This window comes from Bubalus kerabau, chromosome 19 (genome assembly GCF_029407905.1).
Source record: "Bubalus kerabau isolate K-KA32 ecotype Philippines breed swamp buffalo chromosome 19, PCC_UOA_SB_1v2, whole genome shotgun sequence".
Lineage (NCBI taxonomy): Eukaryota > Metazoa > Chordata > Mammalia > Artiodactyla > Bovidae > Bubalus > Bubalus kerabau.
The window spans coordinates 47,433,748-47,452,633 of NC_073642.1; the positions used below are offsets into that span (position 1 = coordinate 47,433,748).

Consider the following 18,886-nt stretch of genomic DNA (forward strand, 5'->3'; position numbering starts at 1 on the left):
TCAGATCCTTATAATGAAATTTGTAGTGAAGTAATAATATAAAGTCACAAAAACTATGGCAACGAAGAGGTGAATTTATAGAGGAAAAATGTTTTAAAGCTTTGCTTTCTGAACTCTAGACTGGAATTAAATCCTATTAAATCTCCATTTTCACATGAGTAAAACTTTGGTGTCTGTGTATATATGTTGGCTTTTTTTTTTTAATCATAATTTTTAACCCAGTCATCTTGATTAACTGAGTATAAAGTATAAGCTGCTTTTTCTTACCTTTCAGGAATGTTGGGAATACAAATTGAATAATGTGTGAGAAAAAAGCTTTATGTCATCAGTTGGAAAGGAAGTCTTTAAGTTTACGTTATCTTTATTATGGAAAAACAGAGCTGTATTTGGTGATGGCAGTGGTGTGGGGGAGGGGCAATGCCATCAGAGTCACTGTGATCAGGACTTCTGTCTGAAAGAACCTAGAAAAAAGCATGATCAGATTTATTTCTTTCTCCTTTGGAGGTCCTGCTAGATCAGGAGGCTTCCCCAGTGGCTCAGCTGGTAAAGAATCCGCCTGCATTGTGGGAGACCTGGGTTCGATCCCTGGGTTGGGAAGACCCCCTGGAGAAGGGAACAGCTACCCACTCCAGTATTCTGACCTGGAGAATTCCATGGACTGTATAGTCCATGGGGTCACAAAGAGTCGGATACGACAGAGTGACTTTCACTTTCGCTTTCCCCTGGAGGTCCTGCTAGATCTCCATGTTCATATCCAGATACTGAACCAGCAAGGAGTACATAAACCTCCATAGGTGGGATTTCCCTGGCGGTCTAGCAGTTGAGACTTCACGTTTCAATGCAGGGGTTGTGAGTTTGATTCCTGGGCAGGGAGTTAAGATCCCACATGCCTTGTGGTCAAAACACCAAAACAGGAAACAGAAGCAATACTGTAACAGATCCCGTACTTTAAAAATGGTCCACATTAAAAAAAAAATCCTAAAAAAACTCTATAGTTCTGTGGTTAAAGAATGGAAATCAATGTAGTAGAAGCATTGATAGTAATTTTGTGAAAACAAGTACAGAATATTTTAACAGAGGAGACCAGGGTGGAAAAACGAAGTTAGCACACCAAATAAATGTGTTATATAAGAATCACACACAAAGAAATATATTGTATTAGTTCACTCTATTCATAAAATGAGAATGATTTAGGGAAGGTTTATCTACCTCTCCTCCCTCCTCTCCTGTCTCTCTCTACTAGTTATTGCTCCAAAGGCAAGTTTACGAATTGCCTTGAGAAAAAGTCCAAGCTCTTTTGTGGCTGCTGTGGTTTGAGTACATGAATTTCATTTACCACTGTGCTTTCTGTGTAATTTCACCATTAGAAGGGAATGCTTTTACCTGGAGAAAGAAATCCATAAATCAATATAGCAATATTTGAGAGAATGACCAAGTCTAATTATGATAAAAAATATGATTTCTATATAAAAATTTTAGTATTTCACAGTTAATTCCCATTAATGTCCCATAGCTTATTGTGGGATGTGCTAATAATGCTGAAGCACTAAGCTCATTTTCACTTGATAGGAAGGCATATGTTGTTTACCTTTACTGCTCTTTTTGGTGTTTCAGCCAAGATGGGTGGTAGAATCCCCTTGTAAAAACCAAACAACCTATTGGAGAAATGAAAAGATTTATGTAAGTAAGGAGGGCTTCCCAGGTGGCACGGTCTCCTGCCAATGCAGGAGATGCAAGAGACGCAGGTTCAATCCCTGGGTCAGGAGGATCCCCTGGACGAGGAAATGGCAGCTCCCCCCAGTGCTCTTGCCTGGAAAATTCCATGGACAGAGGAGCCTGGCAGGCTACAGTCCATGGGGTTGCAAACAGTTGGATATGACTGAGGGACTATGCAAGCACACACATATAAGTAAGGGAATTAAGATGGATAAAGCAACTTATCTTAAAGTATTCCCAACTATTCAAAATAGCTCATTAGTCACAAAATCTTCCTTTGTTTTAATGCTAAAGCGGAGAGACTATGAATTCTACATTTATATGTTATATGACATTCAGAAGAGGAATAAATGATGCTGATATTGGAACCCCTTAGGTAAGCTGCTAAAGATAATCATGAGTTGTACCTTAAAAATAAACTCAACCCTCCTTAATCTAAGGAATCTTTATTTTCTAAGTTGTGTGGTTGGTAGCCTTGAGCTCTCTACCATCTTGTATCTCTTCCCGGTGGTCACCAAATGAAGTTAAAGCTACACCTGAGCCCACTAGACTAAAACTTCAGAGGCTAACCAGGTGATGAAACCCTCAATTTTAGCTTTACTAACATAGGGGAAACTAACAAACTATATGGCTGTGAACTAGGGCTCCTAGCCCTGTCCCCAATCAGTAATAATTTTTTTAACTTCCTTGATGGAGATGAAAGAAGGTCAGGGAGGGCTAAGTACAGAGACATGTTCCTGGCAGCAGAAGTATCAGACTCTCCTGGAGGTGGTGTGTGCATGCTCAGTTGTGTCTGACCGTGACCCTATGGGCTGGAGCTCACCAGACTCTCCTGCTGATGTGCAATCTCACAGGGCATGGGACAGCTGTCGTTTTCAATATTGACATGTGGTCACATATTCAGACATTTTTAGGAAAAAAAAGAATGAGTGCCATATGCCTATAAGTTTTATAAAAAGTCACCATTTATTTCTCATTAAAATTTAAGATTCAAAATCTTAAATTTGTCTGCCCTGGAATCTTTACACACTCATGTACACATATATATGTTATGAGGGTATGAAAGTGAAAGTCGCTCAGTTGGTGTCTGACTCTTTGTGACCCCATGGACTATACAGTCCACAGAATTCTCCAGGCCAGAACACTGGAGTGGGTAGCCTTTCCTCGAGGGGATCTTCCAAAACCAGGGATCAAATCCAGGTCTCCCACACTGCACATGGATTCTTTACCAGCTGAGCCACAAGGGAAGCCCAAGAACACTGGAATGAGTAGCCTATCCCTTCTCCAGTGGATCTTCCCAACCCAGGAATTGAACCAGGGTTTCCCGCACTGCAGGCAGATTCTTAGTAAACTGAATTATCATAAGGGTATAGTGTAAATATATATGTAGTATGAAAATATTTCAATAAGAAAGAATATTCTGCATCATTTTCTGAAATAATCAATTCCCCTGGTGATCTGGTAAGTGGCTATAGATAAAGGTAGGACTCAACCAGTCCCTATTTTAGGATAGCCACTTAAAATCCTAGAGAAGGCTGGACTCTGATTAACCCATCAAACTTCACTCCAGCACTCTTAAGTTGGGTTCTGCTTCTAGCTGTGCTCTGGAACAAAAAAGTTAAGAGTTTATTCAGACTAACCCACTGTGGCACTCAATCCAACATGGCAACCTCTTGCTCTTCCTCAACACACTGGCTTACACAGCGCCTTCCAATGAAGGGAGCAAAAGGCTCATCTTACAGCTTCTAATTGTTAATCCCTTGAGGGCTGCTGTTCCCTACAGTGCTTACCCCAGAGTCGTGTGTGTGTGTGTGTGTGTGTGTGTGTGTGTATGTGTGTGTCTGCATGTGTGTATGTAAACAGGACACAAATATTTGTTAAGCTTACAGATTTTATGAAGGGAAAGAAAAGAGTCAAATGATCCCTTAATGCAGGCTTACTCTGCCTGCTGTTTTCGACTTAATGAATAACACTAGCATTTGTGTTAATATAAAGGAAGTAAAGCAGACGTGCTTTGAAGAACTATGGGAATTCATGAATTCCCCCACTTCCTTTCCATTTCAACTACTGAGGCCTGAAATTTACTTGGAAAATTTTAATACTCTTTCTAATTTGAATTTCATTATAAATTATTATATAATTTTCAGCATGAGAATGACTCTGCCTAGGATTGATCTTCCTAAAAGATAAATGTGATTTTCTTCAATAGAAGTTCTACATTTATAATAAAAGACATTATTAGTTCTGTTCTTTTTGTGCTGTTTTTTTCACACCTGGAAGATTATGCCTGGTTATGGCGGAGGCGGGGGGCAGGAATGAAGAACATTTAAGTAAGGAAAGCTTTTGGAACAGAGTGTCCCTGTTAATAGAGGTACTTGAAATCCCATGCAACAGAGAACAGATATAGGATGAACAGTAGCTCAGCTGGAGAAGAAAGATCTTAGGGACAAACATCTGATGAATCTTTTGAAAAGTGAGCATGTAGGAAACAGATTAGACTTTTCTGTTTGTTTCCAGGTGGAAGCAACAGAGAAAGACACATTTGTGGCTCAGTAGGAGCGTGATACAAGGAAGTACTTCTAACGGTCAGACCTGTCTAAACATAGACTGGACTCTCCTGAAAAGTGGTGTGTTCCCTTTGGAATGTGGTCAAGCAGTGTGGATGACCACTCCTCATGGATGCCAGAGATGGATGTGCACAACAATGGAAGGACTTCATGTGTCTCAAGGTGGGTTTACGCCAATCCTCAGATTTTGTTATTCTAAGAGAAAGAACAAAAAACACAGAACAGCACATTTCTGAAAACACACACTCTGCATTACTTTAAACTTTTGCCTAAAGTGGAGCACTACCGTGCTGAAGGAGGACAGAAGTCTTATAAGCAACGCAGAAGGTCTTCATTTTAAAAATGATGAAAGAAAATATTAAAAAGAGGTGTAAGGCAGAAGGGAAGAGAGGCAGTTGGGACAACCATAAGGATTTAATCTGGAAAGAGCTGGGAGGTCCAGAGCCCTCTGCTTCATGCTGGTGATGCTTCCGCGATGTGCCCTCTCTCTTTCATGTGCAGTCATCCCTGCTCCCTCACCAGCTCCAGCTAGCTCGTCATCCTGAACTCTCTAACGGTGAATGAACAGCTTTGATGGGAAATTCTCAAGGACCATAGGCAGCAGTTGCTGACAAATGAGAAGTGAGAATCGTCTACTTCCTTGCATTATTTTTTATAGTACATCCATGCAATAGTGGGTATCTATGGCATAGCCAGGCTGGCAACTCTTCTGTTGAGAACTGTCCCACCCAATTTTTTTAAACTACTAGAACCCATATATTAGTACAATCTGATAGTGCTTGTAGGCAGCTTGCTGAATGGATCCAAATGGTACTCCATTTCTTTGTTCCTGTTAATCTGATCCAAGTAGAGTTTTTCTCCAGGATTTTGGAATTGGAAGTGAAAAGGTCAGCCTTGCTCTGTGTGGTTGAAGCTCTAAGATAATAAGGCTAGAATATTAAAAGTAGTCATGTTTTCTGTCATTTAGGGAAAGTCAGTCTGCAGTGATAAGAAAGAAGGAAGCCATCATTCAGGAAAACAAAGAAGCAGGATGCAGAAGTTCTGGTACTGTAAGTGTGATTCTGTGGCCAGGATTTCTTTAAGCCTCGTTACATCTTGACCCTTCTTGAATACTGACATTTCCCTTTGCTTTTGATTCTTTGAGATACCCGGTAATATCTATAATAAATTCCTTTATTTACTTACAAACCAAAGTCCTGGATCCAGAAATTGGCCTCTACAGTCAATGTGACTGTTGCTGTTCCTCCGTACTGTGGCCTCTCCTATGAAGAGCCTTTGGTCAGGTAAGAGTGGCACTTGGGCCAATTCAAAGAGTCACACCCAAAATGTGAGCAAGAATGCAAATCAAAACTACAATGAGCTACCACCTCACACCAGTCAGAATGGCCATCATTAACAAGTCTACAAATAACAAATGTTGGAAAGGATGTGGAGAAAAGGGAATCCTCCTACACTCTTGGTGGGGATGTAAATTGGTGCAGCCATTATGGAAAACAGTATGAAGGTTCCTCAAAAAAAATGAAGATAGAGTTGCCATATGATCCAGCAGTATATCCAGACATATCTATAATTTGAAAAGATACATGCAGCCCCATGTTCATAGCAGCACTATTTACAATAGCCAAGGCATGGAGACAGCCTAAATGTCCATCAACAGCTGAACAGATAAGGAAGATGTGGTACATACAATGGAATATTATTTAGTCACAAAAAAAGGATGAAATAATGCCATTTGCAGCTATATGGATGGGCCCAGAGATTATCATGCTAAGTGAAGTAAATCAGAAAGAGAAAGACAAATACCATATGATACTGTTTACATGTGGGGCTGAAAATATGACTCAAACGAACATTTCTATGAAATGGAAACAGATTCATAGACAAAGAAAACAGACTTGTGGTTGCCCAAGGGGAAAGGGGGTAAGGAACGGAAGCAGTGGGAGCTTGGGATTAGCAGATGCAAGCTGGTATATAAAGGATGGATAAGCAACATCTCACTGTATAGCACAGGGATCTATATTCAATATCCTGTGATAAGCCAGAATGGAAAAGAATAAGAAAACAAAAATATGTAACTGAGTCACTATGCTGTACAGCAGAAATGTAAAACCACTATACTTCAACAAATTATTTTTTAATGTCTGAGCAAGAGAATGTGGGCAAGGCCTTAAGCTGATGACTTATTTTTTTGACTTGATTGATAATTACTGGAAGTTTTCCTAGTGTAAAAGTATGACATACAGATTCTAAAAAACAAAAAGGACTGGTAATGTCTTATGAAGAAGATACTCTTTTTGGCTAAAAAACTGATGTTTATACTCTCATGCACTGTTCATTCTGCCAGTTGTTTTTTTTTTTCTGTGCTCATGTAGTCTTGGTTTGAAATACAGGGCATGTAGCTTATCAGGACAATAAGCAAGGAAGTTAAGAGATTTGCAGCACTCATATCAACATGCTTCAACCTGCTTACTTCTCAAGAACCAGATTGACACATTTCGTCTACTCCCTGAATGAATGGAAAGTGAGATTCTAATGTCTGCTGAGAAGACAGTAAAGCCACTACTGTGGTTTTAAGTTTTGACCCATATTAAGCCATTTGGGGAACTCTTCAGAAGAGATACAAGAACCAGTTCAAGACCTCCTATAAAACTGCAGTATGAACAGTATGAAAGACCTCATATTTTGTTTCTCAGAGCTGTTACTTCTCAAAATTATGAGTTTGATGTTAACCACCCTGTGTAGGAAAATGTTAACTTGGTTGTGTATCAACTTTTATTAATACTGTTATAAGTCAAAATAGTCAAATGTGGTGAATGCTTAATGTGGACTTGCCACTCTGTTAAGAGTAAATATATGAAGGCATGTGGACATATTTTAATGCCATTCAACTGTCACAACAATCCTTCCTTTGAAGCAGGAATGATTATTTTCTTTATGTTGCAGATGAACCCTATCCTCACAGTCTCTCGTCCTTGTCCACAGTCCTCGGTGCTTGTCCACTGAGATGTAGAGGTACCTCAGTTTTTCTTAAAATAAAACTATTTTTACAAGCACATTTGAAAAGTCAAGTTATTTCTATTGCAAAAATGTCTTGTCATTTCTTATTTTAGGAGAAGCAGTTAAAAATCAGATTTCTATTCTACTTCCTTTCTCTTTTAAAGTCATATGCAACACTTCCTGCATAACTGATAGATCTGGACTGAGATGAACAAGATCATTTTCTGGAAAAACTTTTGGGTTGTTTATAAAATATTTTCTAGGTGAATCAGATGAGTAAAAAACTTAGGCTCTAGGATAAATGTTTTCCCCATAGGATACAGTTTTGCCCTTAAGACAAATATCAGGATAATTCTGTGTGGGAAAAGACAACGCGATATGATAAAACAATGAAATATTCATACTAAATATTAAAATAAAAATAGTGTTGTTCAAAAAGTAACTTGTAGCACTTTTAGCTGTTGACTTAACAGATACCCTCCTCAACTGTCTTTGTTCCTGGAGGTGCCAGTATTCACCATTCCCTGCACTTTGGGAAGAGAGCCCTTTGCCAGTCCAGGGGGTGAAGCTGAGTTCTTCAAGCCAATCATGGTGGTCCCATTCCCTTCCTAGCAAGGAGGTTAAACATGGATATACAACCCAAACCTAGCCCCTTGGACCAGCAAAGAGGGAGGGAAGCATGCTGGAAGTCTTGAATTTCTGGCCTAAGGAAAAGAGTACATGGGAAGAAAAGGCCCTCTTTTTCACTAGATGGTGTCCACACTGCATGATATCCCTGTGTACTGCGGTCAAGTGAAATATCACCGCCCACAAGCTGAGGATGTCCAGCAAAAAGAAAAGACCTTGATCTTGATGACATCATCAGACTGCTCAATGAACCAGTCCTGGCATCCTACCTCCAGATGTCTGGTTACATGAAATTAAAAATAAACCTTTACTATTTGAGCACTTTCAGTTATATCTTCTGTTAACCTACAGCTAAAAGCATTCTGATACAAATAGCTTTAACATTCCTGTTTTTGAAAAAGTCCCAAATTCTTAAATCATAATATAATGAAGATAGTTGTTAAATGTTAAGCAAAGCACTTAGAAGGAGACTGTGAAAACCAATTTTTAAATATTTTTAGATTATTTCTTTCAGGAACCATATCACACACTAAAACTCTATCCCATTAGAATGATTACATATGAGAGAGCCCCCACCCCAAAGACAGAACGTGGAAAAGTTCACAGGCAAAAATGAGGATGGGGTTCCAGTTCTTCGAAACCATTAGATCATGATGGTTCACATCCTGATTGAGAGTTGTTGTTCAGGAATATAAGTAGACAAAGAGTATTACAACATTGGATCACATTTGTTTTTAATTGTATGATCAAAACAGGCCTTGTATTACTTATGTACATCTATAAAGTGCAGATCAAAACTGCACTGCACGTGTTCCTCTCAAAGACACAGCTCACACATAGCTTATTTGAAATACAGATTTATGCCAAGCCCCACAAAATAATTTTATCCCTCATTTCCCCCACCACTTTTTCAAAGTGCGAAGTTATTTAACATATTGGGTGGCTCCAAGGTCGTAGACAAGCCAATAAAAAGATGTTGATTGTACAAATCAAGGAAATGCAGAATTTTCTTTGAGTTTCAGTTGGTGGTTCATTTACAAACCCTGGAGGAAGCCTTCCTGCTGTCTCTCATTAGTAGGGACCAATCTTAGGTTACCTTCTTTGGGGCCCAAACTTCAGAATCCCTGCCCCCCAAGGAGACCAGATAGATCCTTAATGAAACATCTTGTACCTGACAACATCTTTAGTCCATTTGGATGGCTGAAAAAAGTTACCTGCTTTAAGTCAGCTACTGAAATCTGAAGACTTTGTGGTTAATAGTGGGAAGACAGGAGAGGGCTTAACATTCTCAAAATTCAACCCAGGTAAAGAAGCCAGAAAGGAATGGAAAAATGACATGTCCCTCTGCCCCTCCTTTTTCCCTCTGAGTCACCTCTTTGTTGGTTTTGCTGTTATTTTTCTAATTTAATATGTAGAAAATGTTTGTTTGAAAGTAATTTGTACTGTAGAGCTGGACTACTCCTACAGGCAGGCTGGGAAATTTCTGAAGTTGCCAGCCTGGTAAGCAGGATTTTGGCCTTAGAAGCCACAACATGGAATCTTTTCTTCTTTGCAGCTCCCAAGGAGGAAGGGAAACAGCATAGCTGCTTCACCAGTGACCTTTAGAGGGAGTCATACCACGTTGTCCATCAGAAAGGTTATCATAAAACTCAACTGGTAGATTACTGAGAAATGAGTGTAAGGAAATGGTGAATAAATTATCTTCCCTCCTAAGAGAGGAAAAGATCACTGTACAAATCTGCTGCCTGGGGAAACCAGGCTTTCCCTGGTTGTTGGAGATGAAGGGTTTTGGGGGCCCAAACTGCTGAGATTCATAACCTGGGCCCAGCAGCCAGGATAGCAGTGCACCTCATCCAAGCCTGAAAAAGACAATTAAAGAAATGACTTCAAAGTTGAAAAGCCATTTTCAAAGCCACCTGCAGCATACTCACATGCAGCAAGAGACGGATGTTTTCACCTGGATCCCGCTTCTTTGCCAAAAACCTGGCATTCAGTAAAAGTCCAGAGCAGCAATAATACTCATCGGTGAAGCATGAAATAGGAGAGACAGGGAAAGTGACACCAGATCCCCAGTTGGGGAAATTGGAAAGCATTAACGTGTCTGTGTACCTAACAGAGCACAATTACTACATTTTACTTCGTTTCAACAGTCAGGACCTAACTGAACATCACCATTCAGTTCTGTTCTGGGCAATGATCCAAGCTCATCTTTGGTACAGTTGATTTTGAAGCCTTACAGTCAATCATATCTTCACAATTTGTTCTTCTTTCAGGCTTCAGGCATCCTCTTGATTTCCATTTCTTGTTTGGAAGCCTTGAGTCATCTGTTCTGGCAACATGACCAACCCAAATCAGTCATTTTCTCCAAATTATATTGAAATAGGGATCTTGCTAGTTTGTTTTCTTCCTCCCCCTTTCTTTCACATAATTTCCCCTTTAAAGATCTTCTAATACAAAGCTGATTGAAGGCATACAATATCCTCTTTCTTCTGCTGTTGTCAAATCCAAGTTTCTTACCCACATGCTATAGCTCTGTAATTAAAACAATGAGGGTGGCACTCAGCTCTGGGTTATGAGGGCATGGCTTCCATTGCTCGATGGGTCCTGTCTCCCAGGGCAGAATTTTGGCCTTGACACTACACCTTTAGGGCAGAATTCTGACATCATTTACGCTCTGCAAGTCTCAGCGGTTCACAGAATCCAAATGAAAGACTGCAGTTCCATGGCTCTGTTATTTGAATTATGTAGAATCTGCAATCTGAAGTTCTCGAAATTGCATGCATCTTGGGGCCATTTTCATTTAGGCAAAGGAGAGAGGGAAAACTAGATAGTCTTCAAAGGAGAAGGAAAACAGCTTACAAAGAGTAAGTGACACAGATTCTTCTTTCAAAAGCAGCAACTGAACTTTGAAGAAGGGCAGGAAGCATAAAGAAAGTTTCAGCTAAGATTCTAACATAAAACTCAACCAAGTTTTCCTTGCTTCAACTCCTATCAGGTCTTCGGGCACAAACAATGTAGTTATTGTTTTTCATTACAGAGAATTAAGTGAATTGAGTTTCTGCATATGGTCCTCGGATCTATTTGTTACCTCAAACCATACCACTTTCATTACATGCTATACGGAGGAATTCTTTAAAAGTTTTCCTCGACACACGTTTTTAACTGAACTTTCAGTATGATTTTACCACCACAATTAAACTTTGCTGATGGGTCTAAAATAAACTACAACTTTGATTTTCTAAGGTACAAAAAATTAGTTTAGCTGTCAGTATCATTTAGGAGGTAGGTCCATGGCTCCATTCCCTGGAAAGTTGGCAGGATGCTCAATGCACCAAGCATGCTGCACAGGGAAGGCATTAGCGTGATATAAGAACCAGAACCCTGATGGAAAATCCTAAGGAAAGAAAAAGCAAAAAAGATATTTGAGAAGCAACTAATACGGTAAATAATATGGCTAGAATGTGGTATTAATTGCTGCATTAATCTATAAGTGAAGAGACTTATTTAGAACTGAATATGCAAAAAGTACAGTAATTTTCAGTGACAGCAGATTACCTTGCTTATAAAGACGAACACATTTCCATTAGAAAATAAGAGTGTAAGAGCAGCCTTTCACTCATGCGGATGGTAACTCTGAGAGAAAAAACTCAAAAAAAGAAAAGAAAAGAAAACCAAAACAACTCTATTTCTTGGATGGGGACTGAAAACCAGGAAAAAAGGGCCCGACTGTGGAATCAAAAATTCCTTTGCCAGCCAGCTCCCTGCTCTCTGCTAATCAAGTCCTGTTGAAAAAATTCCTTGCTCCATTCTAGTCACCCTAACCTCTCACCAATCCCCCTTTTCTTATTTCCTCTGTTTCTAACTTCTGTTGTTCCCACTCATGATGTCATCATTCATTTATTCACTCCTTTATTCTTTCAGTATATTTTGTTCCAAGCACTAAGCTAAACACCTTTTTCTGGGGTCAAATGTTAATAACAGAGTAGTTCCGTTGTCCCTGAATCAACTAAGACCTTAACTGTCTTCAGGAAGCCTTCTCTGAGATGGTAGACAAAACGCTTGATATTGCACCTGCTTGCAATATTTGACCAAGATGTTGTCTTCATACGTGCTTGCCACATAGCAAGATGCAGATAACATTACATTGAATACACTGACATTCAAATAAGAAATGTATATACTTCTGCATATATGTCTATACATATCGTGCATGCGTGCTCAGTTGCTAAGTTGTGTCCAACTCTTCTGCAACCCCATGGGCTGTAGCCCACCAGGCGCCTCTGTCCATGGGATTTCCCAGGCAAGAATACTGGAGAGGGTTGCCATTTCCTTCTCCAGGGGATCGTCACAACCCAGAGATAGAACCTGCATCTCCTGCATTGGCAGGCGTATTCTTTACCACTGAGCCACCTGGTAAAGTCATGTATATACATATACATATGTGTATATATATGTAGTCCATATTCACAGACATGACTCGGTATCCATATAAACAGTCTGAATGACTCACATATTTTTAACAAGAGTATGTATTATTCACATGATTACCATATTTAATCCAGGTTATAAATTGTTTGACAATGGTCACTCCTGTTCTTCATCACCAACCTCTAGCATTTAGCATTCATTTGATTCTACCTGTCAGGAAAGGCAAAGTGATGTAGTGGGCAGGAATGTGGGCTCTGGAGCCACACTCCTTGGGTTGGAATGCTAGATCAGTCATGTGTTAGCTGTTTACGTAGCATGAAAAGCTGTTGGCACAAAAGGTGAGTAAATTAATTCCAAAAGATAACTGCCAGAATCGAGATTTTTTACAATGCCAGCTCCCTCTGCAATTGCTTATGGAACTAAGTTAGTACATTGTTGTAAGTTGCCTGATTTTATAGTTTGGTCTAGCTGCAAGGTTGCATATGACCACAGCTGGGGCAAAAAGCCTCAGAATTCAGAGATGTCCTTTCCAAATGGAACCTTACTTAAGTGTGTGACCTAGGGCCTCAGGAATTCACACCCCATTGTGGAATTCTGCCACCACCAATGCATACACGTTTGAGACCAAAGATGCTGTGCACTAAGTAGGCTGCTCCCAAAGTAAAAGTCATATTTGGAAATGCATTAACTGTTTTCGAAAGCTGCGCAGTCATGTCCAACTCTTTGTGACCCTAAGGACTATACAGTCCATGGAATTCTCCAGGCCAGAATACTGCAGTGGGTAGCCTTTCTCTTCTCCCGGGGATCTTCCCAACCCAGGGATCGAACCCAGGACTCTAGCATTGCAGGAGGATTCTTTACGATCTGAACCACAAGGGAAACATTAACTGTTTTTAGTCACCAATTATTACAGTAGACTCCAGATTAATTTTTTGAGGTGCCCCCTAGTGGTACCAGGGTTAAATGCAACTCAACAGCTGTCCCATCCCTCGCTGCTGCTGTTCAGTCCATACGTGGTGTCCCACTCTTTGTGACCCTATGGACTACAGCACGCCAGGCTCCTCTGTCCTCCACTATCTCCTAGACTTTGCTCAAATTCATGTCCATTGAGTCAGTGGTGCTATCTAAGCATCTCATCCTCTGCTGCCGGTCTTCCTTTTGCCTTCAGTCTTTCCCAGCATCAGGGTCTTTTCCAATAAGTTGGCTCTTCCCATCAGGTAGTCAAAGTATTGGAGCTTCAGCTGCAGCATCAGTCCTCCCAGTGAATATTAAAGACGAATTTCCTTGAGGATTGACTGGTTTCATCTCCTTGTAGTCGAAGGGAGTCTTCTCCAGCACCGCAGTTTGCAAGCATCAGTTCCTCGGCACTGAGCTTTCTTTATGGTCCAACTCTCACATCTGTAAATGACTACTGGGAAAACCATAACTATATGGACCTTTTTCAGCATATTGATGTTTCTGTTTTTAATACACTGTCTACATTTGTCATAGCTTTCTTTCCAAGGAGCAAGTGTCTTTTAATTTCATGGATGCAGTCACCGTCCGCAGTGATTTTGAAGCCCAAGAAAATAAAATCTGTCACTGCTCCCACTTTTCACCCTTCTATCTGTCATGAAGTGATGGGACCAGATGCTATGATCTTAGTTTTTCTTAGTATTGAGTTTTAAGCCGACTTTTTCACTTTCCTCCTTCACTCTCATCAAAAGATCTTTAGTTCCTTTTCACTTTCTGCCATTAGAGTGGTATCATCTGCATATCTGAGGTTGTTGGTATTTCTCCTGGCAATCTTAATTCCAGCTTGTAATTCATCCAGCCCAGGATTTCACATGATGTACTCTGAATAGAAGTTAAATAAGCAGGGTGACAATATACAGCCTCGTTGTACTCCTTTCTCAATTTGGAAACAGTCAGTTGTTCTATGCCCAAACCCTACCAAAGAACAAAGCCTTGGACGAGAGCATTTTGTAGATTACAAATTATAGTCTGATCTAGCAGACGTTCAGTTCATCCAATGAGGCTCCAAAGGAATAGTATTTTAACAGCTTGGACTGCTCGTGGAATTGAGATTACTGACAGAAACTTTAGACACAAAATCAGCAATTACTGTGCTTGATGCTTTACAAAATTATCCCATTCAACTTTACATGAAATAGATTCTACTCTTTTCATTTTATAGAGAAGGACACAGAGACTTAATGAAGTTAAGCAGTTTTCCTACTAGCCAAACAGCTTGTAATACTCTTGCCTGGAAAATCCCATGGACAGAGGAGCCTTATGGGCTATAGTCCACGGGGTCACAGAGTCGGAAACAACTTGGTGACTGAAACCACCAAGTGGGAGAGTCGCTGTAAGAATGAAAGTCTACTTGAATCTAAATAGTCCGCCTCTGAATGCTGTGCCTGACTCCCTGTGTCCTCAGAGTCAGAGTCAGGTCAGTGAGAAACGTCATTCCGTCCCCTGGCTCTTGTGCTTCTCTGTGCCTGTGTCTCCAGTGCTTGGGCCCCAGGCGCTGCTTGGCTTCTGAGAGGGGCTAAAGTGCAGACTTTTGAACAAAGGAAGAGATGAGCCAGAGTTTATAGCCCCTTTTGTCATCCACAATCCTCTGCACCAGTTTTTTTAAAAAAGGGCCTGAGTTCTTACTTAACTGATTTAAACACAAGATGAATGGGTAGTAACCGAACTTTCTGGATTTACTTTATGGATGTCCACAGTCTTCCAGGTCACTTTGAAAAACTGTTTCCTTCCTATCACATTATTGTCAGTGAATAGTTAAGGGTTAACTATTTTCCTAACTAACTCTTTCAGTCAATGTTCTAGAAAGCTACAAGTTGGATAAACTACATAGAATTTAAGACATTTGAAAAACAGTGCAGAAGCCAACCCTGGGGCTTAGTTTCTGGACCTCATCTATCTCTCCCGAGTGATTTCATGCAGCCATATGACTTTAATTACCATCCTTACGCTGTTAACTGCCATCCATCTCCAGTTCGTCCAGTCACCTAGTCAGCACCTCCACTTGGATATCTAGGAGGCATCTCATAATTAGCATGTTCAAAAGGAACTCCTGATTCTTCCTCCACAGACTTGCTCCACCCACAATATTTTCCAAATCACTTCCCGGTAAGTCCATCTTTTCAGTCACGCAGGCCAGAAACTCCGAAAGCACATTTGAGTTCTGTCTTTCTCTTACTCATCTCTATTACCCTGGCCCAAGCCCTAATCATATTGCACTTGAACCTTTGTGCTAGTCTCCTAACTAGTTTCTCTATACTCTATATCCTCAAAGCCATGACAGAATAGTCCCATTAGGATAAAAGGTAGGTCATGTCACTCCTTCGCTCCCATCCTGCCAGTGTCCGCCCATCTCCCTCAGAACAAAACGAAAATCCCTTCAAAGGCCCCAGACAGTCTGCTCCTACACACTGAGTCACACGTTTCGCCTCATCTGCTATGCCTTCCTTGGTTCACACCCCTCCAGCCCCGCTGACCTTAATCCTCAGAGCAGGCATGATCCTACTCCAGGGTGTTTACATTTGCAGCATCTCATCTGAGATCCTCTCCCCCACTTATCCCCATGTCTCACTCCTCACTTCCTTAAACTGCACAGATGTTGCAGTCTCAGTGAGGCTTGACCTCACCTCTATTCTCTTTATTGATGAAACTGCAATACCCTCACTGGGACACTACCTATTCTTTCAGCCTGCTTTATTTTTCTTTATTGAATTTATCCCTTTCAAACATGTCTGTAGTTTACCTGCTTGTTTTATTTACTGCCTGTCGCTCCTACCAAGATACCAGCTTCATGAGGATAGGGCAGGCATTTTTGTCTATTTACTGTTGTATCCCCCACTTTAATATGGGAACTGACATATAACAGGTGCTCAGTAAATAATTGTTGAATGAAAGAATAAATGCATTATATTCCTCCTGACCAGTGTGGTAGAGTTGTGAATAGAAAACTGGACCTGGCATTTTCACTATTTCAAGATCAATCTCTCTCTTTTTTTTGGTCATTAATTTTTATTGGAGTATAGGTACTTTACAATGTAGTCAGTTTCTACTGTACAGAAAAATGAAGCAGCCATACACATACATATATCCCCTCACTTTTGGATTTCCTTCCCATTCAGGTCACCACAGCACATTAAGTAGAGTTTCCCGAGCTAAACAGTATATTATCTTTATGTTATGTAATTATCTTTATACACAGTATCAGTAGTGTATATGTGTTAATCCCAATCTCCCACTTCCTCCCAACCCTATTCTCCCTTGGTATCCATATATCTGTTATCTATACCTGTCTCTCCATTTCTGCTTTGCAAACAAGGTCACCTATACCATTTTTCCAGAGTCCACATATATGTGTTAATAGATGATATTTGTTTTTCTCTTTCTGACTTACTTCACTCTTACTTCACTCTCTAGGTCCATCCACATCTCTACAAATGACCCAATTTCATTCCTTTTTATGGCTGAGTAATATTCCATTGTATATGTGTATCACATCTTCTTTATCCATTCCTCTGTTGATGGACATTTAGGTTGCTTCCATGTCCTGGCTATTGTAAATAGTGCTGCAATGAACATTGGGGTGCATGTATCTTTTCCAAGATCAATCTCTTTCACTTTCCTACCAAATGTCAATTTTTCCCTATTTCTTTGGAGTCACTTAGACTTCACCAAAGAGCTTCCCTGGTGGCTCAGATGGTAAAGAATCTGCCTGCAGTGTGGGAGACCTGGGTTCAGTCCCTGGGTTGGGAAGATCCCCTGGAGGAGGGTATGGCAATGAGCTCCAGTATTATTGCCTGGCGGGCTGCAGTCCATGGGATCACAAAGAATTGGACACAACTGAGCGACTAAGCACAACACAGACTTCACCAAAATGGCTATCAAAGAGGAAGGTTTTGGGCATTTGATCTAGTGAACATGAGTAGAATTCAAAAAATAGTAACTGAGGAAGCTTAGATTTCATGTCAGTTGTTATCCCTCATCAGCTTGTAAGCCATGATAGCAAATGGTATTTTTACCCACCAAACCCACTCCATCACTCTCTGTGCTGGCAGGACCTAATTCTAGGGTACACACCTTTGAGGCCATGTGCTCATGGAAAAGGAACTCTCTCCAACCTTGCCATGATGGAGTAAATCATCTGGTCTTATTCTCCTGGCTCATAATAGTATGAGACATGAGCATGCAACTTAATTTTAGCCAATAAAACTTTAGGGGGTTTTTGAGAGAGGATTTTTTTCCCTTTCTAAAAAAAAAAAAATAGGATTCTTGTGCCTCACCTCTAGAAATTTGGATTTGGTAGGTCTGAGCTGAGGTTCAGACCTACCAAATCCAAATTTCTAGAGGTGAGGCACAAGAATCCTAATTTTTTTTTTTTTTTTTAGAAAGGGAAAAAAATCCTCTCTCAAAACCCCCCTACCAACCAGTCCATTCTGAAGGGGATCAGCCCTGGGATTTCTTTAGAAGGAATGATGCTAAAGCTGAAACTCTAGTACTTTGGCCACCTCATGCGAAGAGTTGACTGATTGGAAAAGACTCTGATGCTGGGAGGGATTGGGGGCAGGAGGAGAAGGGGACGACAGAGGATGAGATGGCTGGATGGCATCACTGACTCGATGGACGTGAGTCTCAGTGAACTCTGGGAGCTGGTGATGGACAGGGAGGCCTGGCGTGCTGCGATTCATGGGGTCGCAAAGAGTTGGACACAACTGAGCGACTGATCTGATCTGATCTGAGCTGAGCTGAGGTTCAGGTATTTGAATTTTTAATACCACCCCCAATTCTGATGCAGAAGGTCCAGGAACTACATATTGAAAAATAGAAAGAAAAAAAAAACAAAACTTCTCTATAAGATTAATGACCTGGGGCTGTTCTTACCCAGTTATCTCTTAGGAAGCCAGCCAAATATTCATTTCCATTATCAAGTAATTCCCCCAGGAAGGTCATGAAATCATCCTCACTTTCCTCTGCTTTTGGATCTAGAATGTACTCATTTTTTGAGCCAAAGACTGTTAATTGCAGGTGTGCCCCATCTCTGGCCTCCAACACCAGGAAGCTACAGATATTCTTACCATCAGTGACTGCTAAATAGAGGACCAACTTGCGTTCCCTCCAAAATATGCTTAGTTGAGAGGAACTTTGTTCTTACCTCTTGGTTTCCTCTTTGGTTTATTTAGAAACAACACTGAGACATGCAAAAAAGCAGATTATTATCTTACCCACATCTTTTCAGAAGAGATTAATATTTCATTCCACCTCCCACAAGACCTGCAGAAATCTTGGTTGGCAAAAAGCGTGTTTCACTGATTAAATATGAGAACAAAATTCAAATGAGGGTACTTTTCTTTCATTCCCAAATAGTAATGCGTTCTGTAGAACAGGTACAACGGGAAGTAGCCCCTGGTGTAAAGCAAGCAGGACCACACCTATGGCTGTCTGGACTGAAGAATGCAGGAAAATGCTCTCCTTATGCTTTAGGGAATGAACCAACAAAGAATGCAGGCTTCTCTGGGTTCTGTGGGGAACTGATTTTCAGAGAAGCG

The 18,886-nt window shown here is 40.6% G+C and overlaps 1 protein-coding gene across 2 annotated transcripts in view; it reads right to left on the reverse strand.

The window, feature by feature from the left end:
- SLC25A21 (solute carrier family 25 member 21) overlaps nt 1–18,886 on the reverse strand; it is a 521,296-nt gene that overhangs the window by 59,971 nt on the left and 442,439 nt on the right. For both annotated transcript variants that reach the window (XM_055556134.1, XM_055556133.1), the window contains one exon: nt 1,589–1,655. In XM_055556134.1, the coding sequence (XP_055412109.1) occupies nt 1,589–1,655 (67 nt within the window). The remainder of the gene's footprint in view (nt 1–1,588; nt 1,656–18,886) is intronic.